The sequence below is a fragment of the Gobio gobio genome, assembly GCF_949357685.1.
Source record: "Gobio gobio genome assembly, chromosome: 3".
NCBI classification, from domain to species: Eukaryota; Metazoa; Chordata; class Actinopteri; order Cypriniformes; family Gobionidae; genus Gobio; species Gobio gobio.
Window position 1 is genome coordinate 41493497 of NC_137099.1, and position 13766 is coordinate 41507262.

At 44.4% G+C, this 13766-nt stretch overlaps 1 protein-coding gene across 2 annotated transcripts in view; it reads right to left on the reverse strand.

Moving 5' to 3' along the window:
* Window positions 1–13766, reverse strand: part of vegfc (vascular endothelial growth factor c) — a 62059-nt gene that overhangs the window by 8941 nt on the left and 39352 nt on the right. For both annotated transcript variants that reach the window (XM_079811472.1, XM_079811473.1), the window contains exon 5: window positions 1553–1656. In XM_079811472.1, the coding sequence (XP_079667598.1) occupies window positions 1553–1656 (104 nt within the window). The remainder of the gene's footprint in view (window positions 1–1552; window positions 1657–13766) is intronic.

The following is a 13766-nucleotide window of genomic DNA, read 5'->3' on the forward strand; positions in this document are numbered from 1 at the left end:
AATAATTTCAGCGCAAGTCATGACATTTGAGAATACAGACACAAATCAACTAGCCAAATCCTCAATATGATAATTATACAAACTTTTTTTCTTGTAAAAGGATATACACTCACCAGCCACTTTATTAGGTATACCTTAGTACCGGGTTAGACCCACTTTTGCCTCCAGAACTGCCTTAATTCTTTGTGGCATAGATTCAACAAGGTGCTGGAAACATTCCTCAGAGATTTTGGTCCATGTTGACATGATATGATATCACGCAGTTGCTGCAGATTTGTCAACTGCACATCTATGATGCAAATCTCCTGTTCCACCACATCCCAAAGGTGCTCTATTGAATTGAGCTCTGGTGACTGTGGGGGCCATTTGAGTAGTGAACTCACTGTCATGTTCAAGAAACCAGTTTGAGATGATTTGAGCTTTGTGACGATATCAGTTCAGTTCAGTTTATTTAAAGAGCACATTTAAAAACGGCCTCTGGCCGACCAAAGTGCTGTAGTACACATAAAAGCAGAGCAAATAGTAAATATCGTGCTGAAAGCAGCCATTAGAATATTGGTACACTGTGAACAGGGATTACACATAAGGGGATGGACATGGTCAGCAACAATACTCAGGTAGGCTGTGGCATTTAAACAACCACATTGTTGGTACAAAGGGGACAAGAAATTATCCCCCACACCATTACACCACCACCAGCAGCAGCCTGAACCATTGATCCAAGGCAGGATGGATCCATGTTTTCATGTTGTTTACACCAAATTCTGACCCTACCATCTAAATATTGCAGCAGAAATCGAGACTCATCAGATCGGGCAACCTTTTTCCAATCTTCCATAGTCCAATTTTGGTGAGCCTGTGCGAATTGTAGCCTCAGTTTCCTGTTCTTTCTTAGCAGACAGGAGTCGCACTCGATGTGATCTTCTGCTGCTGTAGCCCATCTGCTTCAAGGCTTGATGTGTTGTGTGTTCAGAGACGCTCTTCTGAATACCTCAGTTGTAACAAGTGGTTATCTGAGTTACTGTTGCCTTTCAATCAGCTCAAACTAGTGTGGCCATTCTCCATGACCTCTGGCATAAACAAGCCATTTTCGCCCACAGAACTGCCGCTCACTGAATATTTTCTCTTTTCCGAACCATTATCGGTAAACCCTAGAGATGGTTGTGCATGAAAATCTCAGCAGATTAACAGTTTCTGAAATACTCATACCAGCCCATCTGGCACCAACAACTATGCAACGTTCTAAGTAACTTAAATCACCTTTTCCTCCCCATTCTGATGCTCAGTTTGAACTTCAGCATGTCATTTGATTGGCTGATTAGAAATTTGCGTTAACAAGCAGTTGAACAGGTGTACCTAAGAAAGTGGCTGGTGAGTGTATTTTTGCAGTGACGATGGTGCGATACGGCATAAAGTCAACATCAATTCTGTCATAAGTTTGGTCCTTTTTGGGTCCCTCTTTCAGTTGGTTTGTTTGTCTTTCTTACAGTAACATTTAGACACAAATGCAAAACACAGCAATGTAAGGCTGTAAGCGTCCATTAGCACTTACCAGAATGTGGTTTTGAAAGAATGGTGTCGGGCAGCGGCACACATCTGCATAAGCGATTACTCCAGCTGTGATTTTTTGGGCATGTTTTATTTGCCACATGACATCTGTGGAGGAAATAAGTGATTAGCAAGGAGACAGACGGTAGCGTGGGATTTAAAAAAAAAAATCCACAATAAAAGGCAAAATAACAGGTTTCAATTTAACAAGCACTGACTCGCCTAAACAAAAAAATGTAGATGTTGAGTTAACTATTATAACTCACAAATTCTATTTCATGGACGCATCTCTTTTGATCACTGGGTGTGTGTCTTAACACTCACTTCATTTCTAAACTAAACACACCTCAAAAGAGCTTTCGTTTTCTGAAGAAAAAAACCCCAAAACATTTTATACGGTGTTCTTGGTTTGGCATGACTCTGGCAGTCTATCAATATGATGGAAGAGTCAGAGCTATTTAAGACAGAAGGAAAGAGGGAGCGATGCTATCAGAGTTCCTTGCTGTCCTGCTAACCAGTAGCACATGGTGTAGTTGGCATGGCAGTCATTTTCAACTGAAGTAGAAGCACACAATCTTTAAATTATGAACAGAACTGGTTAGATTCTTTCAAATAGCTTATTCAGATGCCAAAATACTGCAATACTCTAAATATAATAGCTATATAATAAATATAATAGAACTCTAAATATAATAGTTATTTCAAAATGTAATGTCTTCAGTTCATAAGTAATAAATAAAACTTATAACATGATCTGTCTGAATACTCGATTCTGATTGGCTGGAAGGTGTGCAATAAAACCGCTTAATGCACAGGTAGTTCCAAGTCAGTTTAATCACTGTTCTATGTTAATGTTTTTCATTGAAACATATTTTTGCCACGAGTGTTCATATGGATTGTGCCATTTTGCCATCTACATGAAATTGCTAACGCATTGGAAACAAGCGAACAAGCCATTATTCCCAACAGGACATTTTCATGAAACCCAGTGCAATATCAATAACAAGACATGGTTGAAGGACTCTCACATGATATCTTTCACTGCCATGTCAAGTCATAGATCTACTGCATGTAGGGGTGGGATTTGCCAGCAATCTGATGTTTCAAGACTTTCCGATACTTGGGTCCCAAAATAGCTATTGTAATTCTCTCACACTTGCGTAATACACTATGTATTGCAAATCATTTCTGCAATCTGCAATGTGATTTCTTACATTTTTAAGAATATGGAGTATGTGACTTTCGTTTGGCATTGCTTGCAAAATATATTTTACATCAAGCTTTTTCTTTTAAACATAAATAAATACTGATCCTCCTAGGAGGATCCAAACTGAAGTCACAGACTCGGTCAAGCCCATCTTCTTGTCTGCTCCATTATCCATCTATCTTCTCATTGCCTCAGATTTTAAGTCCAGGCTGCAGCTACTGGGCAGTGAAATCATAGGCGTCCCCCAAGATAAACTTTTCTCTGGCTTCTCTTTTTTGAAGTGATGTGAATCTACAAAATTGGAAAGTGAGTGCTAAGCTAAGAGTGGATCAACACTGGTGTGAAACGTTGCTTTGCTTTTCCATTAAGTGTGGAGTGCAAATCGTCTGGGATTTGAAATTTCCTGCAGGCAAGAAAAATGATATGGAGAAACCTATCGAGGAGAGTCCTGTTCTATTAAACTGTGAGGTCATTTCTAAAGCCTTTGAATTTCAAGGCATCTTTTCCATTTGCATGGAGAGTAATCAGTGTATATGCATATGGTTATAAACATCTGTAATACATTTACATATATCCATAGCTGTAAGGCATCTATAAACTTCCACACTGTGGGACCTAAACAGATTTATTTTTAATCACGACTCCATGTGTAGATTATTTGACTATCAACGTTGGGAGTCAAGCCATAAAACATAGAATGTAGCATGCAATATTTTGTATTCATTATTAACATATCAAAAACTGAAGCAACAGTAATACTCTGTAGTAAAACGGCCACAATCCACACAGTCCAATGAAACTGAAAGGCCAAGAGCAATGCTTTTCCTGACCCCTAGAAAGACTCCATCCACTAAAAAAATGTAATGTAGTGGCTCACTATGAAGAGAAGATGGTCAAAATAAAAAAACTACAAACAAAGAATGATGCGTTTACAATGGCTTTACTTTATATTTAAAATATCTTCTGTACAGGAGAAATAAGGAATAACTAACACTTGTTTTGGTTATAGCCTAAAGCTTTGAATTTTTGCATCTTTGACATGTCAGCTGTCATTTTTATGTAAATTACATGACTAAATTCATTGAGTTGGACAGATTTAAGATAGAAGCACACAAAAGGTTAAGGTTACATTCAGTGGAAGATGTGATAAATATAATGCAATACTAGTTTCAGTTTAAAAATCATAATCAATATCCACAATTGCTTAAGACAAATATTTTTACTTAACTAAATATAAAAGACACTAAGTATGCTGCTGACTGATATTACTGAAACTGTCCATATTTTGAGAGGAGGTGAAGAACTGAACTGTGCGCACAACCAGATGTAGCTGTATTGTGGGTCAACTTTGAACTTAGCCAAAGTCAAATTTAGACCTACAGACCCTCCTCTCTCCAAGTCTAACCTGAGGAAATACCAATCATGGACCAGTCCTCAGAGAGCAAAAAAACATTTTCCTGAAAAAGAAAAAATGTGGATGTGAACAATCAGGTCGGGCCATTCTTTTCTGTATTTTCAAGCCCACTCTATTTATTACTTTGTCACCTCCTTCTCTCCCTCCCCTTTCCATAACCACTCTCTCTCTTCTCTCTGTTTTCGTGAGTTTAAGTGGCTCAGGCGTAATGTCAGGTCCCCAGGCAGATTTGGGCTCAGATTTATCCAGCAAAACACCAGGCTCAGATGTGGGTTTCCTCTCTAGATCAGAGAGACACGAGACCTCACGGTCTGCCCTCAACCCTTGCACTAGAAGATATGCGTGTCTGTGTGCAAGTGTGTGTGTGTGTGTGTGTGTGTGTGTGTGTGTGTGTGTGTGTGTGTGTGTGTGTGTGTGTGTGTGTGTGTGTGTGTTCAGTCTTACACCCTGCTGAGAACTGACTCGGATGTAACAGCTCCAGTTACAGGTCCACTATCATTAACCTCCCTTGGCTAAAAGGTGAGAGGTCAGGACCAGTTAGCATGACCCAAGGCTGGATCAGGTCCAGAAAAGGACATTCTCATGCATAGATCATCCCTCCTGTCTGGCTGTCCATGAAATCACTGCTTTTCCATCTAGACAGCATGGGTGATGTATTACCCTTGTAGAACTGCATGTCAATAAGGGTTTATTCACACTGCACACTAATCTGATTTGGGTTTCAAATCTGATCAGTCTACACTTTTGAAATCTGATCTGTTTGTTTAGTCAATATGCAGTGTGTATGCCTCAGTTGTTATAGTAATGATGTAAATATCAACACAGAAAATAACCATTATTGGGGACGCGCCGATATAAAAAAAATTATTATGGCTTATAACAATTTATGGCCAATGTTACATTTCTACACAATGCTGTCTGCATAAAACAAAAAAGTAATTTTGATTATCTTAAATGTTAGGTGAATTTTGGCATCACAGCACTAAAATATACAGTATGAAAAAAATACATATTCATTTTGAGACTTATAATTATTAAAATATTTAACAGTGCTATAAAATTATTAAATTAAAAGACAATGTTGTCTAAAATGTCAAAATAAGGGAAATGAGCTTGTACAATTAAATATCCAATATTGACTGATCTATCAGTAATTAATTAATTCGTGTGGAAAGAGAACAAATAATGGAAAACTGAAAACTAGCCTCTTGTGACCATCTCACAATGTACTCTGGGTTCGGGCCAAATTCCGAGCTCGAAGCCCTCCCCCCCAGACAGCACACCAAATACGCATTTAAATGTACTCCCTCTAAATTATATGTAAGTGTGAAATCGTGAAATAAGCTTGTTTATGGCAACAAAAGCAGTAGACGTAACTGACACAAATGTTGAAATTGCATCCTACTAAGCACAGTATATGTGCTTATGTACCTGATGACAGAACAACAAGCTTTATGACACAGCACATCATAACACCATTACATATCAATCCAGTGTGCATTCTAAACTTCCAACATACCATGCACGCTATTCAAACAGATGTCGGCATGATTAGCGTTGTGAGTTGTTTACTTAAAAAAAGAGAAACAGGTTGTTGAATATCAGAACCGTGAAATAAAGCAAATTGCCGACTAGCCCTGTAATGGTTCAGTGGTAAACTACACATGTACAAGGTTCTCAATGTGTTTTCAATTACCATATGCTCAGTGGCATAAGACAACACATTCCTGAGAACAGAGAGGGGGGGATAAAAAGGACTTATGATATGGTCCACGCGAGGTGGTGCACTTGCACCTTGCGTAACGCAAAACAGACGAGTCCATTTAGTCTAGCAAGGTGTCAGGAAGATAATATATAAGCTAGGATAACTTAGAGAGCATGTTTCTAGTACGACAACACTCGTACACGTCCCTAGACCGCATTGAAACAAATCCGCATTCCCACCTCTACACTAATTCAACAGCCTGGTCAATAAAGCCCATATGTTGTTTGTTACACAGATCTGATTCGTTCATTGCTGGGGGCTGTCTCAAGAGTTCTGCAGCTCAACTGATTTACATTTAAAAGGCTAAAGAGGTGATAAATATCCATTTTCCATATGTTAATGTAAACTACGCTACAAGGGATAGTCGGCCTGCACTTTGAATCATGTTAAAATGCCAAAATCAAAGTCAGTTGTTCAAACAAACATATTTCACAACCTCTTCACTCTATTTCTCATGCTGAAAACACTACTTATCATACCTAAAATAATGGACTGCTAAACGATCCAGTAATACAAACTGTGCAAGAGATTGAAATCAGTGGCAAGATATTTTCAACATTATAAACCAGATGGTGGTGGGTAGGTAATTTTATAAAGGTATAGCCATTAAGATATAGATTATTTTTGCTGGAAAATCCTCCTTTAAACAAACAATGTTTCACGTTACATAACCATGGTGTAAAAATTAGTATTTTTGATACTCCAGTGAATTTAATATTGTAAAATTTTATATTTTTATGCACTTGGATATAACACACAAAATAAGATGATTCACAACAAACGAAGTCAGTTTTTGAATCCTAATGACTTGAATGCAACACTTGAACTAAAAACCAATTCAAAACAGTAATCTTTAAGCCTTAATATGGCCGAAACACATCATTAAATCAGTTGAATACATCTAAATGAATGCGCCAAGATGTTACATTGCTTGCTTGGCAACTGTAAACAGCCTACAGTTGAGTCAGGTTACACTGTGTCAAAACTAAATAACTTCCTTTGTATCAATGGAGTGGTCAACTTTGCAAGAGCCCTTCTACAATATAGAAGGTAGACAACATGAATTTAAGTTGTATACTATAAACATTACATCATGGTATAGAATAATGGAATAATGGGAAGGTGTTTCACAGTTCCTTCCTAAATGGCTATGTATAAACAATAACTCTGTATTCATTCATTCTTTGTCTTTTAAGTTATTTTTTAGAGAACAGTAGCGGCTCGTCAGGGGAGGCAATGGAGGCACAGCCTCCCTGAAATTTTGAGGTTAAAATGGGAGAAGGCGAATTTAAATGTTAATAAAATTCTCAGTTATTCATATCATGCTCAGAATGTGTATTCATTGTTTGTAATTTCAACTGTAACAAGTGTAACAACCCCGCTCTTCCCCAAATGCCAAATGTGCCGAATCTGAGGAGATCCATAGCCGGAGACTTGTGCCTTCTTTGATAAAAAACAAACAAACAATTAGCCAATCACAATCAGGAATTTCACTTTCAGCGATTATGAGTGTTTAGAAAATAAACATTGCAGAGGAGGCTAGCCTCACTTGGTATATCATCCAATAATCGAAAATCATTGAACTGCTACCGATAATGTACCAAAAATGTGTGGAGAGTAGAGATATTAAATATTTGACCACAAACAAATGTATCAAACTACCATTCGAACAACAGCTACAAATTAAAAATGAAGGAAGACCCCACGCCTATAGGCTAAGCTAAGATTTAGGCTACAGCAATCAGCTTCACTAAACGGTAAAACATGCTTTTTTAACACAGACATTTAAAGGACTGAATGGTGGATTTTTGCTTCAAGTAATAGGCTAGGTGAGTGAAATTATATTTATATTGTTTTGCATGCGTGTCATTTTCTGTCAATTTTCTGTCTAAAAGTGACCAAAAGGCCATTTCAAAGCAGGGTGTCTGAGGGCTGAAATTTTGTGTGCCTCCTCTATTTTAAGACCCACCAGATGCCACTACTAGAGAAGTTGTTGTACAAGTAGTTTACAAGATAGAGTGGAAAAACAATAGTAAAATGGTGATGAACTAATGACAAACACACAGACATATTGGCATGTAAAGAGCAATTGGGGGTCAAAAGTTATTAGGTAACAGTTTGATGTCTGAATGTTTCTCTTCCTGGAGAGTCTCTACTTATCTAACTTAGTGAGTCATCACCTCCAAAACAATACAGAGAGAGAGAAAGTGAAATGCAACAACGAGCCAACTGTTGATAATCACTACCAGCCCTCTGCAATTTCATTGCACAAGCGTTGATAACACCAATAGTGTTTATATGCTACGTTACACTCTAGACCACACATCTGAGGTTAAACATGCACGTTTTCTCCTTCACAACAAACAGCGGGAGCAGCGAGACTTTATTAACACCTTGAGGTCCAAAGCCGGGTGCTTGAAGCGGACCACCCTGCGTTAACTCACCTGGCGGCACAGACTGCCCTTGCCTTTATCAGATGGCACAAGTTTGAGCAGGATTTTTCCAAATATAAGATTAGAATCAAGCTAAAAGCATTCAAAGCTGACCTGGAGTGATCTTGAATTAATCTGGCCTTGGAGTCAGAAACGTATCTTATTCAAGAACAAACTCAGAAAGCACACTATGAAACACAGACCAATACGCAAGACAGCAAGTCCCCAACATGGGTATTGACCTTTACAGCTGTAAACAATCAAACAGTGTAAGAGACAAACACACAGCAAATTATGTCAGCTGAAGGTAAAGCTGAACTCTCCGTCTATAAAAAAAACAGCATCCTCGCATGCGCAGACGTTATGCTGTCCCCACTTGCGTGAAAGCACGAGAGGAATGAGGAGATGAAGCCTCAGTGTGTCCAGGAAACCAAAACAACATATAACACACTTCCACAGTGCAGGTCGCCCTAGGAACACATCTGCTTTTTCTTAAGCAAGGCCTGGCTGCGCAGGACCTTGTGGGGGGATGATGCCTCTTTCCTTTTCACTCCCCCTACCGCAAATCACTTTGACAGGGGATGGCTTAAGAAAAAACAGCGCTGAAACACATAACAATAAACAGTTATTTTCTCCAATTCATCACTGAGGGACTCGTGAGTTGCTTTTTAACATTTAACAGGGTTTGATTTGACATGCAAACAATAATTAAAGGTTTAGTTCACCCAAAAATGAAAATCCTGTCATCAATTAGTCACCATCATGCCATTCCCTCATTCCCTATGTTCATCTCATACACAGGCACATCAGATATGGTAAAACGGAATGGATCAAACGTGCTTGGTTGATGTGCGAGAACCAATAAGGTTTGTTCTCGCAAGTCAAGTGAGTATGTTTGAGCTTCCGTTTCTATGTTTGATGTGCTCTGTGTATGTGCATTGATCAATGTTTATATGTGAATAAAACCCCAAATTAAATATGTTCATTATATAAAGTGACTGTGTCTCTTCAGAAGACTTGGATTCAATGGATTACTTTAAATGTCTTTGTGAACTTTTTTAAGCGACAATGTTTTGGTGAAATGGACTTTCAAAGGAGGGCAAAAATCTCTCCAGTTTAATTGGAAAAAAATCTTCATTTGCATTTTGAAGATCTTGTGGGTTTAAAACGTCTCGGTTACGTATGGTAACCCTCGTTCGCTGAAGGAGGGAACGGAGACGTACGTCGGACGTACCGACGAATTGGGATCACTTCTGGGAGCCCCTATCAGCTTCAAGCTATCTAGAACCGGCCAATGAACAATTGGCGTGCAAGATTTGCATCTCGCGCCCCGCCCCGCGCCGCGGGTATAAACAGGAGAGCGAATGCACGCTGTTTTTCACTGAGGAGCCAAACGTAATGGCTCAACCTGCAGTGATGGTACAGCAACTGTGGCGACGGGACGTACGTCTCCGTTCCCTCCTTCAGGGAACGAGGGTTACCATACGTAACCGAGACGTTCCCATTCAGTCGGTCACGTTCGACGTACGTCGGACGTACCGACAAATTGGGATCCCCTATGGAAAACGCCATAGTTACTACCACTTCCAGCGCCCAGCGATGAGCCCCTCAGACCCCGATCTGATGCGGGCGGGAAAGTTCACGCAGGGAGAGTCCAAGCTGCTGTTCCGCAAGACCCATTCAGCTAACTGTATTGGATAACGCTGGGAAAGTGTGCCAGTGAAGGCAGCTGCGGAACCACATCATGCCCAGAGGGAGTTAACATGTGGAGAATACACATATGGGCTGGCCGTGGGCAGCACAACATACGGAAGTCCCAGGGGTGGCCCCGGCCAATTCGTGGAGGGGGACAACACGTACCTGGTACGGCAGAGGACACTCTGCCGAGGGAAAGACACGGGCTTGCCGTAGGGAGCCGTACCGTGGAAGAATACACATATGGGACCGCCGTGGGGGTCACTACATATGGAACCCAGCCTAACACAAGTTCCACCAATGCATACGAGTGTTAGACCTGGCGTCGAACGCTCCGCCACGTCCAACTGCCGCGGGTTGCGGAGGACTCAACAGGGTTCGCCGATCCGGGGAACTCGACTTAAGCAGAATAAGCGCACGCATCCGTCTACCATAGGGGAGGGAATGGCGCAGCAAGCCGACACTAGAACGGGCACTTCGGTGTTACTGACTATGGGAAGTGAGCACACAGGAAGAAACCGGCTCTACACGGAGGCTATAGAATCTAGCGAACATGTTAGGTGTTGCCCAGCCCGCAGCTCTACAAATATCTGTCAGCGAGGTGCCACGACCCAGCGCCCAGGAAGAGGCAACACCCCTAGTGGAGTGGGCTCTTAACCCGAGCGGGCAGGGCACGCCTTGGGACTCATAAGCCAAGACGATGACATCCACTATCCAGTGGGCCATCCTCTGCTTGGAGACAGCCTTTCCCTTCTGCTGTCCTCCGTAACAGACGAAGAGCTGCTCTGAGGTCCTGAAGCTTTGCGTTCTATCCACGTAAGTCTGGAGAGCACGGACGGGACAGAGAAAAGCTAGGGCTGGGTCTGCCTCCTCCGAAGGCAGCGCTTGCAGGCTCACCACTTGGTCCCGGAAGGGAGTAGTGGGAACCTTGGGCACATATCCAGGCCGGGGTCTCATGATCACATGAGAGTTACCGGGCCCGAACTCCAGGCACAATTCGTCGACCGAAAATGCCTGCAGGTCCCCTACCCTCTTGATGGAGGCCAACGCAGTCAGGAGTATTGTCTTTAATGACAGAACTTTCAACTCAGCTGACTGCAGAGGCTCAAAGGGTTCTCTTTGTAGTGCAGTTAGCACCAGAGTTAAGTCCCAAGAGGGTATGGAGGGAGGACGAAGTGGATTTAATCTCCTCGCTCCCCTAAGGAACCTGACGATCAGATGCTTACCTAGAGATTTTCCATCTACGAGCTCATGATTAGCGGCGATAGCGGCGACATAGACTTTGAGGGTGGAGGGAGACAGCCTTCGCTCCAACCCATCCTGTAGAAAGGTAAGCACAGATGCGATCGAACATCTCCGGGGGTCTTCTGGGCGAGAAGAGCACCAATCGACGAACAGGTTCCACTTCAACGCATAGAGGCGCCTCGTAGAGGGGGCTCTAGCGGAAGTGATGGTGTCAACTACCGCTTGCGGTAGGTCACCTAGAACCTCCGCGTCCCGTCCAGGGACCAGACATGGAGTTTCCAAAGGTCCGGACGCGGGTGCCATAGGGTACCCCGTCTCTGAGTCAGGAGGTCCTGCCTCAGAGGAATGGGTCAGGGAGGTGCTGTCGCAAGGAGCACTAGTTCCGGGAACCAAGTCCGGTTGGGCCAATACGGAGAGACCAACAGGACCTGCTCCTCGTCCTCCCTGACTTTGCACAGTGTCTGCGCAAGAAGGCTCACTGGGGGAAACGCATACTTGCGTTCTTCCCGGGGCCAGCTGTGGGCCAGGGCATCCGACCCGAGGATCCCCTCGGTCAAGGAATAAAACCACTGACAGTGGGTCGTCTCTGGGGAGGCAAACAGGTCTACCTGTGCGGCCCCGAAACGACTCCAGATTAGCTGGACCGCCTGGGGATGGAGTCGCCATTCTCCCGGAAGCACCTGCTGACAGCTCGTCGCCCGCACGATTGAGCTGGCCCGGAATGTGAACGGCACGAAGCGACCTCAGATGCTTCTGACTCCATAAGAGGAGATGGCGGGCGAGTTGCGACATGCGACGGGAGCGTAGACCACCCTGTTTGTTGATGTATGCTACGGCCGCAGTGTTGTCCGTCCGGACCAGAACGTGCTTGCCTCTGAGCGGCACTTTGAAGCGGCTGAGTGCAAGACGAACTGCTAACAACTCGAGGCAATTGATATGCCATTGCAGTTGAGGCCCCGTCCACAGACCCGAAACTGCAAGCCCGTTGTACGTGGCACCCCAACCCGTGGATGAGGCATCCGTGGAGACAACGGAGTGCCTGGACACTTGTTCTAGGGGAACTCCCGCCCGGAGAAACAGAGGGTCCGACCACGGGCCGAAGGTTTGGCGGCACCTCGGAGTCACTTGGACGCGGAGGGAACCGCTGTGCCACGCCCATCTCGGGACTCGATCGTGTAGCCAGCGTTGAAGCGGTCTCATATGAAGCAATCCGAGCGACGTTACTGCGGCTGCGGATGCCATATGCCCCAGGAGCCTCTGAAAATGTTTCAGTGGTACCGCCGTCCTGCCTTTGAACGAATTCAAGCAGTTCAACACTGACTGGACGCGCTCCTCTGTGAGGCGCGCTGTCATGGCGACCGAGTCTATCTCCATACCGAGAAAAGAGATCCTCTTTTTCCCAAAAAGAGTTTGCTCTTCTCCCAGTTGACCCGAAGTCCCAACTGGCTGAGGTGACTGAGCACCTTGTCCCTGTGTTCGCACAACTGCGCTCGCGACTGGGCAAGAATCAGCCAGTCGTCGAGGTAGTTGAGGATGCGAACACCATGCTCTCTCATGGGAGCAATGGCCGCCTCCGCAACCTTCGTAAAGACGCGGGGCGACAGGGACAGGCCGAAGTGTAAGACGCGGTACTGATATGCCCGTCCCTCGAACGCGAAGCACAGAAAGGGCCGGTGTCGAGGGAGAATTGAGACATGAAAGTGCGCGTCCTTCAGGTCGATCGCTGCAAACCAATCTCGGGGACGGATGCACCTGAAGATGCGCTTCTGCGTTAACATCATGAACGGCAGCCTGTGAAGGGACCGGTTCAGGAATCGCAGGTCCAAGATCGGTCGTAACCCGCCGCCTTTCTTGGGTACAATGAAGTACGGGCTGTAGAACCCGGACCTCATATCGGCTTGAGGGACCGGCTCTATCGCGTCCTTCGCCAGTAGGACAGCGATCTCCGCCCTGAGCACGGGGGCGTTCGCCTCCACTACAGTCGTGAAGTGAACGCCCCTGAACTTGGGGGGACGCCGTGCGAACTGAATCGCATAGCCGAGTCTGATGGTACGGAGGCAATACTTACCTGCATCCGCGGAGGGGACTTGTGTGCGTCCCGACAGCCGGCGTCCCCTGCTGGCGAAGGGAGAGGTACTTGAGGGTGGCGAGGCATGGGAGCGTCGACCACCGCCAAGCACGCTCTCTTGGCACCCAGAGATATTGGAAACTGCTCTTTTATTGATGTTTTGGGTGCCGCTGGCACTGGGGCCAGCGGCGGAACAGAAAAACAAAAGATTTTCCCCCGGCCCTCCTCCGGGGGAAGGAGTGGTGCTGCAGCCATCTCCCTCAGAGCAGTTTCCTCCATCTCTGGGCGGCCCGTCTCAGGGTTGCTTGCGACGACGCTTGCCACCTGGCTTGGCAGCGGCCTGAGCGGGCTGGACATCCTTCCCACGGCCGGCCCCACGCCGTCGGCTGGTG